This window comes from Panthera onca, chromosome B1 (assembly GCF_046562875.1).
Source record: "Panthera onca isolate mPanOnc1 chromosome B1, mPanOnc1 haplotype 2, whole genome shotgun sequence".
Taxonomy (NCBI): domain Eukaryota; kingdom Metazoa; phylum Chordata; class Mammalia; order Carnivora; family Felidae; genus Panthera; species Panthera onca.
Window position 1 is genome coordinate 183,953,415 of NC_138342.1, and position 14,089 is coordinate 183,967,503.

The window sequence follows — 14,089 nt, forward strand, 5'->3', positions numbered from 1 at the left end:
AAGCCAAAGTCAAACGCTTAAGTGACCGAGCCACCCAGGAGCCCTGAAAGTTTGCATTCTTATTATGAAATGTGGCATCTCAAAGATCCCAAGCTTATGTTCAGAACCTTCTCTTTGTTGATCCAAGAGATTTTCACAGTGGCCCACGGTGTGTGCTTCCATTCATGTTGACTGCTCTTTAAGTGCGTTCATTAGGAGCAAAGGCTCTTCGGCTGCCTTTCTGTGGCTGCGTTGCTAATGGACCAGTGATTCTACTTAGGGAAACTCCGGCGCTGAGGTGGAAGAGAATCCCCTCTCGTTAAAAAATGTAAACGACATGTCTTCCTTTTAGAAGCTTCTCTCTCTGACCGCCCCCTACCCTTCCACACACTTTTCCCCCAAACATGCTGTTACTAGTTTGTGCCGCTTGAGAGAGGCCAGCCCGCAGAGCCAGGGGGATTTGCGGTGGGGCACAGCAGAGGGGAGAGCACCTGCTGGGGGCCCCCCCGCGTGAGCTGGCTTCGCTTCCATTGACAGCGTGAGGCAGCACGAGCGCTATGGCCAGCTGACTCTGGTCAACTCCACGGCCGCGGACACAGGCGAGTTTAGCTGCTGGGGACAGCTCTGCCAGGGCTACGTCTGCAGGAAGGACGAGACCAAAACCGGCTCCACCTACATCTTTTTTACAGGTAAACCGTTGGGCGTGTCGGTGGGGCGCTTCGGTATTCTGGACTTGGCCCAGAGGTACAGGTTCCAACGGGGTGCCGAGTACCTAATAGTGGCGATCAGAGCGCTCCCTGTGTGCCAGGCTCTGTCACTTTATGTCCGTTATTTCGTGTAAGTCTCTCCAGCGACCCGCCAGGGGAAGCACTCCTGTCATTTCTCTTGTGTTCGTTGGGAAGTAGAGTTTTAGCGAAATGAAATACCTCCTTAGGGTCACACAGGTAAGTGGTGGTACTAGGATTCGAACCCGGGCCGATTCCTGAGTCTGTACCTACGTTGGCCAATATGGCAGCCACTAGGCATGTGTGACTATTTACATTTAAGTGAAAATGGTTTAAAATTAAACCCCTTAAAACTCACTTTCTGAGGGCCACTCGCCCTGTTTCACGTGGTCCATTGCCACATGCGGCTCGTGGCTCTCCTGGACGTTGCAGACAGGGACCACGTCCGTCATTACAAAAAGCTCTACTGGGCAGCATTGCTGTGCACGTGTAGTCACTGTGCTCTCAGGGCCCACGATGACCTCTCTAGAGCCTCCATGGCCGTACGATGCTTCGCTAAAGGCCTCCTCGTATTTGTTCTTAGCGTACTGTGAGCTGAAGTTTTGGGGGCACGATTCCCAAAGCCTGTGGGCCTTGTGGCTCCAGCCCCGATCCCGGCGCTGAGTGAAGGGCCTAAAAATGCACAATGCTTGCTTCATGTCCAGGCAGGGGCTCTCATGAGCGCTGTCTACATCCTGACTCCCTCCGCCTTTCGGACCTACAGTGACTTAGGCCTAGGACCCAAATGATCTTCTGCGCTGGCCATCAATGAATGCTAGCAAAATCTCGAATGTTTCTCCCCCTCCCCCCCACACAGCTCCTCTCCAGCCAGAAGATGCGTCAGCAGAGCACGCTACCATGTTGGAGTCACATGTATCTCGTTTCATTTTTACCACACCCCTAGGAACTAAGTAGAAGCTACTTGACCATCTCCGTTTGAGAAATAATGATGCTGACGCTGAGACCTTGAAGGGCAAGGTGACTTGGTCAGGGTTCCATGACTGGTAACGGGGAGTAAAGAGTCAGCCCCTGTTCTTCTGACCTGGGATCTAATGTTCTTACTGCCCTAATCTGTTTCTAGGACAAGGTGGTGGGTAGATTGATAGACAGGCAGAAAGACACTAGCTAGCATCACTGGTGTTGTCAGGCGAATGGCTAACAGTTGTTCATAGGTAATCCCTTCTGATCCTCATTCTGGAATGTGTTGCACAGACTTGCTCATGTGCCTTTAGAGCCTGTTTTTCTGGACAAGGACTGATACCCTATTTCACACTGCGGATTTAAGATTCTTTGCCATGATTAGCACTATCACGTCCTTCTAAAAGATTGGATTTTGAATTGAAAGTTTGAACTGAAGACTTCCCTTGAGCCGAATGCCCCATGAGGGTTAAAGGACTCTCTTTGAGTTTTGGAGCTAGGTCCTCGTTCTTAATTTATGGGCAGCTCTTTAGGGAATCAAAGGAAGGCTAAAATATTTACCAAACTATTTACTTCAATTGTGAAGAAACTTGGATCAAAAAGGGGCATGACCTAATGTGTTGTATCATTTTCTCTTTTCTCAATAGCAAGCCAAGAGGCCAGTTGGATTTTCAGTACAGGGTTTAGCATTTGTCTCTTCAGGCATGGGTGGGTTTGCAAAACCAAGATGAGCTGTTTCGGAAGCTGAGCCTCCTGCTCCTGGCTCCGATTCTTTCAGAACATATGCTTCCCCACGACCCACATAGAGAAACGTCTGGCATTCATTATGTTTGTAGGTTTCCCAGAGTTTGGTTGCAAACACCGCGAAGCCTCTTTTCGACTGTTGTTAATTTGCGCGGTTTTTGATTAAGCAACTGCCACATATTATAATGACTCTTTATCCGAGAGGCTCTCAGAAGGTTTTTCTTTTTATTGAAGTATAATATATACAAAGAAAACTACACAAGTCATAAGTATACAGCTCAATAAATTAACCTCAAATGAATGCACATATGTACCATCCAGATCAAGGAAGAGAACATTACTGGCGGTAGAGCTTTCTCATGGCGAAAGGCTTGGGCTCCAATGATCATATGTAGTGAAACCACATTAATGAGCATTTTACTAAATATGGGGTTTGTTGAAATTTGGACTTTGTAGCCTATTTGATTTTTTTTTGAAATCTAAATTTCCATGTGCTTAGTTTTCTTAAAGTAACGCTTAGCATTGACTTGAATACAAACATGTTTGCAGGAGGCATGTGTACTCTAAATTTTTTTAAATGAACTTCAGTAAAGTTTTTTGTTGTTGGTAGATGGAATCTGCTAACTACGAATTTCTTTTTTTTCTGTTGGTTAAAGCAACTGGTGAGGTCACTTCTTTCAAAGATTGTTTTACAGTAACAAGAAGTAAGACCACATTTTTGTGTTCTAGAATTTGGTTTGTTCACTTAATCTACTGGTTTTGTTTATTGGTTCAGTTTCCTCTGTAAAACAAAAGAAAAGTTACTTCTAAATCTTAGAATCAGAAATTCCTGAAGGGCTTTTGCTCAAAAGCTATCCTTAGTCCTAGAGATTGTGTTCTCTCCAAATGGGGATGTGGAAACAGAGATTAAGTCGACCCATCCCAGGCCATATAGACTTACTCTGTGTGAACACATGGGTGTTGGAAACAACATTGACCAAGGTGCCCTTTAACTAAGCCTGAAAGTCAATCTATCATGAATGTGGCGCACATCACCCAGCCTGATAGAAAGCCTTGCAAAAGATGGAGGTTCAGTGAGCCATGGCATACTCCTTGATCTCAGAGCCGGGGAAGGACCTCCATGTCAGTGAACTTCGCATTCCCAGCCAAAGAAATCTTGGCCCACAGAGACATTTGATGTTGTGTCTGAGAATAGGTCACCAACCTAAAACATCACATGAATGTGGCACAAAGAGGGCTAGTGAAGGAAAAAGCCAGAAATAATGATTTGTATCAGGAACGTTGTGGGAAAAACATAGGAAACAATTAAATGTTGGGGGTATGCTCAAGTTCAAAGATTTCTCTTAGCAATTCCTGTAGCATTCCCTCACACTAGCATCCAGAACACAGAGGATTCAACGTGCCATGCCAAAAGAAAATTTAAAAAAAAATCCTCTAACCCACAGTCCCTTGAGCATCCTGAGGAATGAATGTGTGGGCAACCCAGTCCTCGTTTCTCTCATTTCTGTAAGAGCCAGTGCCATCATCTAGAACTTAAGATATAGGGATAATGATTTCAGGGGAAACTGGAGGATATAAGAAACGGACTGAATTCCCCAGCCCAGAGTTAGACAAGCAGAATTCAGAACCTGAGGCCACTGGGCCCCTCATCTGTCCTTCCTTAATTCTCTATTAGCTGTGGCAGGAACACCGTCCTCTGGGCTGTAAGGACAGGTGAGGGTACCAGTGCCCTCAGTGACCCGGGCCTCCCAGAGGCTCTGCTGTGCTGGAGAACTGTTCCAGTGACTGAGTACAGGCTTTGGGGCTTCTCCAGAGACACAGCAAACTGTTCACAAGGTTTTGTTTGTTTTTTTTTAAAATGTTGATTTGTTTTTGAGAGAGCAAGCCAGGGAGGGGCAGAGTGAGGGGGACAGAGGATCCAAAGCAGGGTCCGTGCTGCAAGCACTGAGCCCCGATGGTGCTGCCGTGGGGCTTGAACTCAGGAACCCGTGCGATCGCTGACCTGAGCCGAAGTCGGAGGCTCAGCTGACTGAGCCACTCAGGTGCCCCTGCTCACAGGTTTTAAAACTGCTCTTAACCTAAGGAAACCCGTCTCCTTCCCTGCTTCCTTATTGGGGTAATTCATGGGCCTGATTTGGGCTCCAACTAATACCTTTTTGTTGCCTTTAAGGAGATGGGAAGTAAAATCTTTTTTTACAAAAAAGGAAAAGCATCGAAGAGTAGCTTTTTCTATGCGTAAAGACTCAGTATCTGAGTATATTGCCAGTCCCCTCTCTGTGCCCGTAGAATGTAAACATTCTTCAAGCACTCTTACCTTGTTTCTCCAGAAAAAACAAACCTCTGTCTTTCCCTTCGCAGAGAAAGGAGAACTCTTTGTACCTTCTCCCAGTTACTTTGATGTTGTCTACCTGAACCCGGACAGGCAGGCTGTGGTTCCTTGTCGAGTGACTGTCCTGTCGGCCAGAGTCACCCTCCACAGGGAGTTCCCTGCCAAGGAAATCCCAGCCAACGGGACAGACATTGTTTACGACATGAAGAGGGGCTTTGTGTATCTGCAACCTCATTCCGACCACCAGGGGGTGGTCTACTGCAAGGCGGAGGCTGGGGGCAAGTCTCAGATCTCAGTCAAGTACCAACTACTGTATGTGGAAGGTAAGCCTGCCCCGACGAGCGCCTAGACTTCAGTCTCTTCCAGCTGGCCCGTCTCAGGCACTGCTCTTTCAAACTATGGATGGAAATCAGGAGGCACAGAATGCTGTTCTTAAAGGCTCCTCTACTGCACTGCCATTTCTAGAACTGCCTGTGACCCTGAGCTAACACCCCTTGACTCCCTTCACCCATTGCTCGCTCTAGTACTATCTCTGTGATATGCGTCAGCAATTCTCCAGTTCTTCCAGCCTCTTAGAACGTCTTCTGTGATGAGAGCATCCTCTTTGTTGTGACCCAGATCTGTGGTCTCCTGAGGGCACCATCCCTCGCCAACTGAAGGTCAAGCTCTTCTTGTGTCTGTTCCCCCTTCCTCACCCTCGTTCTCTCATTTGCTGTTAGGAACCTCTGCTCCTCCGAGTCTTGTGGCTCCACCAGCTTTTTCTTCTCCTTTCCATTCATTCCCCTCATTAGCTCATTGTCCTCCTTGTCACTGGGTGACGTCGACATCCACTTGGAGCTCATCCACCTGGTTCACTGACTGCCTCGACCCTCCACCTCAGGCACCCCTCCCTACCTCAGCCGCACCTTCAGCCTGCCCACAGCCACACCTGCTCCGACTTGAGAATCACTCACTGAGTCAGACACCAACTTGATGGATGACCTCATCCTTGCCCAGATTGTTGCTCAGTGTTCATTGACTCCTGTGTGTCTGTCCTCTTCTTTGCCGTCCACCCCTGCATTCCCCTCTGCTCTCCTGCCCTCCCCACCCACCCCGCGTGGGGTCCAGGACTCGACATGGCTATGCTCTCTGCCCGTGCCCTCAACTCTTTGCCCGCCTGTTGTCCTCCCACTGTCCAGGGAAATACCTCCCTAGAGCACATACTTGTACCCTTTCTCCATGCCGAGGGCTCCTGGAAAATCCCATGGATGTGTAAATTCAGTCTCTTCCGATTGGCCTAACTCCCCACTTCTTGAAGGGATTGAAGTATGCTCAAATCTCTCCATTAAACATTGAACTGTTTTTAATGTGATCATTTTAATGTTTATTTTTGAGACAGAGAGAGAAACAGAGTACAAGCAGGGGAGGGGCAGAGGGGCAGAGAGAGAGAGGGAGACACAGAATCCGAAGCAGGCTCTGAGCTGTCAGCACAGAACCTGACGCTGGGCTCGAACTCACGAACCGTGAGGTCATGACCTGAGCCGAAGTCGGACGCTTAACTGAATGAGCCACCCGGGTACCCCTGGGTTCCCACCTTTCTTAGAACTCTAGTCAGAATCTTCCATGTGGGCTGAGGTGCCCTCGGCCCTCTGCCCTGCTCCACAGCCTGCCTGGCCTTGGTCTGCCTCACAGCCGAAGCTCACACAGTGATTCCCCAGGTGACTTCCTGCTTCTCCCTTCATGCCTGGCAAGCTCACCCTTCAGGTTTTGGTTCAAACATTGTTCCCTCAAGGAAGCCATTCTTGCTTTTCGGGCTACTCTGAACTTGCAGAACATGCTGGTCTTCTTCATAGTACAACCCAAGTTGAACATTAACTCTCCAATTGTTTACTGTCTGCCTCCTTCAGACCATGAAGAGAGGTCCCCAAGGGCTCAGAGACCATGTCTGTGCTGTTCGCTGCTGTAGCCCCTGCTCCTAGCCCATTGGCTTGCTCAAGGCCGCCATCAAAATTATTTAAGTGAACTGACCCCAATGTTTCTAAAATGCTGTCAAGTAAAGCAAGCAGATGGCAGTAGTTGTACCTTTCCTCCAAACATCCTTTTTCATTAGATTCAGACTTGCTCCTTTTCCTTCTGAGGATGGACAGCCATACACCTGTCTGGTCCTTTTCACTCCTTCAGCCGCCCTCCTTCCCGCCAGCCTTCTCTATGTTCTGCTCACTCTGTCCCCAAACACCTTCTTCTCCCTCAACTTTTTTATTCCCCTTCTTATTCCCACAACTTTTAGCCGCCTCCTTTAACATAAATGTAATGGCTGGGCCTGGGGGTTCTGGATGAGCACCCCATTCTGGACTGCCAGTGTGGAGAGGAGGCTTCACCGGAAACCAGAAGTAGATGCGATAGTCTAGGCCTGAAGCCGGCTGGGAAGCTGGAAGGAAGGCAGACATGTTACAGCTCAGTTCCAAGAACAGAGTATGCCTCGAGGTTTGTCTTCAACATCATACTCGTGGATTCTGTCTCACTTTCCCTGTCTCCTGTTTCCTTCCAGTTCCCAGAGGCCCTCCGTCAACAACCATCTTGGCGTCCTCAAACAAAGTGAGGAGCGGGGATGACATCAGCGTCCTCTGTACCGTCCTGGGGGAACCTGATGTCGAGGTGGAATTCAGGTGGATCTATCCAGGACAGAAGGTAAGGGCTGTGCCCCTTCTCAGCCAGCTCAGTAAATTTAGTTTTGTCCTCCAACCCACCCCCAGGTGAAGGGATCATAATGACTGTGAGAAGTGTGTGAAACTGTATCAGGGGCCAGGTTTTACTTGTTTTCTAAGCTGTTCCAGTAATATTTACAAGTGGCTCTTTTAAAGGACAGGAAAAAAAAAAAAGTGGGTTCCATTAGGCAGTTCAGTGCCTAATGTTATCTTTATATGTTATTTTTCTTCATAACCCTTAAGCAGGGACGGAGCCTGAAAGAGAAAGGAGGGGGGCTCCCTCTTTCTCCACCCCCATTTCTGGGTCAATTGGAGGCCAACTCGTCTCCCTCAGAGTGTGTGCCCTATACGAGCTATGCCCCGTGGTGAGCACATCCACCAAGTGGGCATATAAACCTAGGCCCTGGCAAAAAGGTGCCTTGAGGCCAGAGATAATTTTAAAATAGACTTTCCATAAGAGCAACACCCGCACATTTAGCCTCCGTGCCCGTTTTGCTCGCGAAAATAAACAGCTTTGCTACCAACATGGAATAATCCTTTCGTTGCCAGAGAAGATTTGGCCTCCTAAGACATACTCAGTAGCCAATACACTTCTGGCTCAGGGGCTGTGATTGGTGGAAAATAAGTCTCCCTGGAGAAAAAATATTTTCCTGGTAGTAGGTACTTGTTTTTAAAAAGTGTGGTCACACTTTGAAGACATCCATGATTTTCAATGGAAGTGTATTTTGGGTTTTTTTTTTTTTTTTTTTTTTAATGAGCAGAAAGTGTATTTATTAATACTGGTGATATTACAATCCTGTTCAGCAAATCCAAAACACACAACATTCGGCTCACCATAGTTGGGTGCAGCCTCTCCAAAGTGACCATCTCACTTTCTAGAAATAGGGAGTTAGATCATCCAGGGCATCGTGTTATCCATTCTTGGTACAACTTTGCTCCCACTGGAGTCCTTTGGCCTGGCTTCTCCCTTCACCAAATCTGAACAATGGGGAGCTCTTATTTACTTACACAGTGAGTGCGTCAGGCTTTTCTGGCTTGAAATTCTTTTTTTTAAATTTTTATTAAAAAAAACTTTTTTAACGTTTTTGTTCTTGAGACAGAGAGAGACCAAGCATGAGCAGGGGAGGGGCAGAGAGGGAGACAGCATCGGAAGCAGGCTCCAGGCTCTGAGTCGTCAGCACAGAGCCCCATGTGGGGCTCGAACTCACAGACTGTGAGATCATGACCTGAGCTGAAGTCGGACGCTTAACCGACTGAGCCACCCAGGTGCCCCATCGGGCTTTAAATTCTATAGTCCCAGAACTATTGAGTGGGCAATGTGAAGGGGGGAGCAGCAGCAATTTTTATCCATGTTTCTTGCCTAGTACCAGTTCTATGTTCTTGGGGTTCCAAAAGAATTTAAGTGGAAACTTAGGAGCAAAACGAGCATTCCAAACAGTGTAGTGTTTGCATATACTGTAAAAGCTCCCCTGTGCTGTATGTACCGAATAGTCTTAGGTGTTTGGGCAAGAACCCCCCCCCCCCCCCCCGCCCCAGTGGTGTGGGGTGAATGGGACCTGTTTACAGCAGCCTATTGCTTGTGCTGCAGCGCTTGGGGGTGTTGTTCAACAGGATGAAAGGCCTGTGACGATTCAAGACACTTGGCGGCTGATCCACAGAGGACTGGGGCACACCACAAGGATCTCCCAGAGCATCCTGACAGTTGAAGACGTTGCAACCACTGACGTAGGGTATTACATTTGCACTGCTCGGAATCTCCAAGGGGAGACTACAGTAGCGACCACTGTTGAGTTTTCCTGACTTGGAAAATGAAGTATAATGAATTGAGGGCAAGTTCATTTGTGCGCATGGCTGGCTTTGGGGTTCTGGTGACTCATGCTTTGCCGGAGGCTGCCGTTCAGTGCCAAACCCCGCCCCCTGCCCTGAGAGTCAGACCCAGACGTCCAAACTCAAAGGAAGTCATTCGGTCTAATAGTGTTAACTCCTCTGACAGAAAGCATGTATTTTGATTGCTTACCTATGTATCTGCATTTCTACTTTTTATAATAAAAAAGCATAGATGTTAACTTTGTATACTCATTTCTAGTCAATGGGCAGGTTTTGGTACAAAATGGGCTAAGTGTTCGGTTTTTTGGTTGAAGGATTTGTTGGGGGCCCTGCTTGGGTCAATACCAAAGATTCTATTCCATAACACAGGAGATCTAAAAATTAAGTGATATGTGGTTCAACTATATATTCAAAATGATGTGAAGGTATCAAAAACTGAGGCAAACTTGCCCTTTTTTAGGCTGCTGCACTCCAAAGTACTAGCTCTCGATGAGTCATTCAGTAAGAACCAAACATGTGTTTTTACAACTTTAACTTTCCATATAGATTTCTGATTCAAGGAAGATTCAGCTTCATTTAGGCTTTTTTACTACCTCCAAAAATACTTGCACTGTAGCTGTTCTCATTTTCTTACCTGATACAACAGAAATTGTTAAAATCAGTTGGAGTTTCTCCAGTACCCATAGCTGGGAATTCAGAGAAGCTTACCTGTGAGTCTAGCTCTGTGAGCCAGATTTCAGCCCATGACCAACCGGGTGGTTGCACTGGAAACCCCTGGGGACACAGCTGAAGAGGAGACGGACGGTCACTGGTACCTTGAGAAGGGCTGAAAACCGGGTGACGCTTCGGAGGGTGGAGTAGGTCAGACGTCGCAATCCTTATGTTGAATATTCCAGCATTATTTATTTGATCAAAGTAAAATACACTTTCCATCACTACAAACTGAGCACAACTACGGTTTACACATCCTTATTTTTATGACGTGCCAACGTTTTCCGTCCTACGTGAGAAACATTTGGTTTGAAAAAAAAAAAAAATCTTAAAGTTCTGTTTTGTTTCCTATCTTCTCTCCTATTGTCTCCCATTCTCTGAAGACATTTTGTATTAATTGTGTAAGATTGATTTCCCCAGACACCTAAATGGTATGGAGGACAGCAGGGAACAGCACAAGAGTTACCATGCCTAGGAGATGGATGGCAAACCCGACTTTGGCTAATGGCATTGAAAACAACGCAGAAGGGCAAGCAGAGAGCTATTCCCGGAGGTGGCAGTGAGCCTAAATTCCCATTTATCAGAGGCAAACACAGAAGGTAACATACATAATACACTGTCGGAGGTTAAGGGCTTCAGACACAATCACTAATAAAAACAAGCATGCATCGTGAATATCAGCTTCTATGTAGCGTCCATGTAGATGACGACTCAAATATCCACCTCTAGTATCCTGAATCTGTTCTTACACTACAGGAGTTACTTGTACAGCCACTGGACGTCAGCAACGCGGGTTAGTAAATACTGACATGCAGGGACAGGGAGATAAAGCCACAGTTCTTCCTTCTACTTCCCCCCAAAGTATCAGAATTGGGAGAGGTAATAAGTTTTGAAGAGAAATTGAATTGCAGCTTGGAGGGCGTTGTACACATCACATCTTCCACCCGCTGACTGACCATTCTGCTACCTCAAGGACAGAGAAGGATTCCTCCAAGAGGACACAGAAGCTCAGCACTATCTTTCCAGAATGCATTATTAAGTGCATCATTGCCCTACACCAGCTGCTCCTACTTAGCCGTAAGCACTGAATCCTACCTTACTCCGTTCTACTAGCTAATGCCTTATTCTTCATTCTCTTTAGGGTTTCCCAACATTTTTACTGTCACATCCAGGCCTTGGTTTGTTTGGAAAGTGGTTTTGGCACCTTGATGATGAGCTGGCTCTGGAAAACCTATTCCTTGTCCCAGAGAAGAGTAGGTAGGAGGTAGAAGGTTTGCTTTTGTGGCTCTGGTGAGGGGTGGGGAGTCGGGGGGGGGGAGGGTGTGTGTGGAGAAGAGGAAGAGGGCAGAAATGAAGACAAAGGGAGAGCCAACAATCTGTGGGGATAGCTCAGGTCAAGGTAAAAATAAGGCAGAAGCAAACCTACTGGTCCTGCCCCTTTTCTTTATACAGATTTTTAGAAAAATTAGGGTCTTATATTTGCTCATAGCCTGAGAAAATAGATTGTAGTATAATGTTAGGTTTACAGAGGGAAGTTAAAAACCTACAGAAAAAAATCTAGCTAGTTTGAACTGATGTGGCTGAACACTGAGAGACTGCCAGCAAGTTATCGCAGAAGGACAGAGAGCTGTACGGACGTGGACAAGTCCCAGCTCGTCGTGTCATTACCGCTCCCCACTGTCAAGGGCTGAGCCAAGTTGGTGGTAGAGAGTCTTAATTCAAGCAACTACTACTCCTCCCTCTATGGCTTTTGCGGAAGTGCATACACGGACTAGCATTCGGTTAGTACATACCCAGCTGTGTGTGGCACCTGCCTTTCAGGACACAGCGAAGGAGGCGGCATCAGACACGGGACAGTCTGCCGCATCCCTTCCACTCACACATCCCCAGTCAGACCAAAACACAAATCCCAAGAAGGTGTCCGCGGTGAAGAACATTATAAAGGTTATACATCTTTATCTTAACAGGCCCCTGAGAGTTTTCTTTCCGCCTTATGCTTAGGTGAAAAAGGCAACAAACAAGACCCTCTTGTTCTTTAAGTGCTTTGTGCAACAGCGTCCGTCCATGCGGATCCGTTCTGAGGTCTTTGGCCAGGGGGCTCTTGGACGGGGTCCAAGTCTTCCTCCAGAGTGTTCCAGTCTCAGAAGGAGCCTCGGGGGCGGCGACTCTCCAGTTCCAGCGTGGTTACTACACGTCCACTACTGTAGCTCTCACTCCGTCGCGCGTGGTTAGGGTCAGTCCCGCACACCTGTTACAGATGCTTTCCGACAGTCTCCCAGCTTCCAGAAGGCGTCATCTGGGTGAGATGCTGGGGCTGGGGCAGGAGCCGGAGTTCCTCGGTGGCTGGAAGGGGACGGCGGCGGACGTGGGGGACCTCTTAGGGCTGCACAGGTCCCCGTTGTGCAGCTTCCACAGCAGCTCCTCGTTCTCCATGGACAGTCTCTTGTTGACTTTGGACTCCTTCTCCAGGGACTCCTGCAGAACTGCCTGCTCAGTGGAAAGTTGCCTTGAAGACAAAAAAAGAGCCACAAACCATGTGAATCTAAGTTAAAAGTAACTTGAAAAAATTCTTACTATTTAAAAAAAACGTTTATTTTTGAGAGAGAGAATGCAAGTGGGGGAGGGGCAGAAAGAGAGGGAGAGAGAGAATCCCAAGCAGGCTCCATGCTGTCAGTGCAGAGCCTGATGTAGGGCTTGAACTCACAAACCATGAGAGCGTGGCCTGAGCCTAAGTCAGACACTCAACCGACTGAGCCACCCAGGTGCCCTGAAAAAATTCTTACCATTTGAGCCCCCAAAACAATCCCTTTGGAACAAAAGGGAATCCTGCACAGAGCCGCAAGATGTGGGGGCTTTGGCTGGTGGAGAAACGCTGGGCACGTGAGCCAAAGGAAGAGCACGTTTGGGGGCGAGTTGATAGTCGGCTACGTGACCCTCCCACAACTTTCTCCATGTCTTAGGACTGTCTTCTGTTTGGGGCTGTTTGCTAGCTACTCTTGGATGCTCCTTCTCTGATAGCATTCTCAGAGTCAATAAGCCAAGGGTCTCGGGGACCGCTTGCCTATTTAGGGGACGAGCCATTCGGTCCACACCACTGTGGTAAAAGCATGCATGGCTCCAATCCTATTTTCCACATGGAAATCAGTACCTGTTTAACCACACACTTCAACCCCATTTCCAGAGGTACATGGGTGGAGTGCGGTAAGAACGTAACACTGGACGTGGGAGCTCAGGAACAGTAGGGAACAGTAGAGCCATTTTTACCTTGAAATTGCCATGTGCTTGTCCATCCGAGCTTTCAATTCCTCATTCTCCTGCTGGAATCGCTTCAGTTTGTCAACCAACGCTGTGTTGTTGTCCACCTTGGTGTAAACGAGAATGCCAACATTTTTACGTTAAAAATAAAGCCCCTCATTCCCTGAGGCACGTTCCAGACACCAGCACACTTGGAGAGATTTCATTAAGGTAAGTTTGAAGATCTACTAACATATCTGTACGCTGACATGCCGTGAAAAGATTCTAAGGCAGCCAACACAAAGCATCTGGATATGTATTTTTAAAAAATGTAAGCTAGGCCGCGTGAAAACTGACAGACCCATGGGTAACTGGTTTGTCCTAGGTCATACTGTTTTTAGAATTGCCCCCCCGAGAACTGGTGCCCTGCCCTGGGCAACACTGGGGGCTGTGCCTCTTTCCTAAGTTTCCAGGTGGTGAAATGAAAACAGCAGCCAGCCTGCCTGGGTCTATCAAGGACACTACAGTTTCCTACAGCCAATTCAGGAGAAGACAAAAAATCCCCATGTTCGATGCAAACTCCTAGTAAGCCTACAGTTCACAATTCTTGGCAGTGTTTACTACGGCCTTAAGTGTGGTTTCCAATCTCTCTCTGGCATTTACCTCTGTAAGTCACAAGGCTCTGTAGAGCATCAGTTGAGACAAGGGACACTAGAGAAAGCCTCCCTCCTCAGTTCAGTTGGAGATATTTTGTTCTCCTGCTGGCCTGGCCCGGGCTAAACTTTCAAGGAAAAGGAATTGATCAGTGGAGATATTAAAGCATAAAATCCCAGAAGCCATTTAATCACTTAACGTGATGATGAGCTGATCACATCCCATTTACTTTCGAAAGGTAAGAT

General features: G+C 47.5%; 2 protein-coding genes across 10 annotated transcripts in view; one reads left to right on the forward strand and one right to left on the reverse strand.

The window, feature by feature from the left end:
• PDGFRL (platelet derived growth factor receptor like) overlaps nucleotides 1-9,484 on the forward strand; it is a 69,894-nt gene extending 60,410 nt beyond the window's left edge. The window contains exons 3-6 of one of the 2 annotated variants that reach the window (XM_060653066.2): nucleotides 517-668; nucleotides 4,764-5,057; nucleotides 7,262-7,401; nucleotides 9,007-9,227. In XM_060653066.2, coding sequence (XP_060509049.1) covers nucleotides 517-668; nucleotides 4,764-5,057; nucleotides 7,262-7,401; nucleotides 9,007-9,045 — 625 coding nt within the window. In that variant the 3' untranslated portion in view covers nucleotides 9,046-9,227. Of the gene's footprint in view, nucleotides 1-516; nucleotides 669-4,763; nucleotides 5,058-7,261; nucleotides 7,402-9,006 lie in introns of both variants that reach the window. The other variant, XM_060653065.3, reaches the window with a different exon arrangement.
• A 639-nt stretch (nucleotides 9,485-10,123) lies between these two features.
• MTUS1 (microtubule associated scaffold protein 1) overlaps nucleotides 10,124-14,089 on the reverse strand; it is a 172,158-nt gene continuing 168,192 nt past the window's right edge. For all 8 annotated transcript variants that reach the window (XM_078445378.2, XM_060653058.3, XM_060653060.3 and 5 more), the window contains 2 exons: nucleotides 13,221-13,318; nucleotides 10,124-12,462 (listed from right to left, as the gene is read on the reverse strand). In XM_078445378.2, the coding sequence (XP_078301504.2) occupies nucleotides 12,249-12,462; nucleotides 13,221-13,318 (312 nt within the window). In that variant the 3' untranslated portion in view covers nucleotides 10,124-12,248. The remainder of the gene's footprint in view (nucleotides 12,463-13,220; nucleotides 13,319-14,089) is intronic.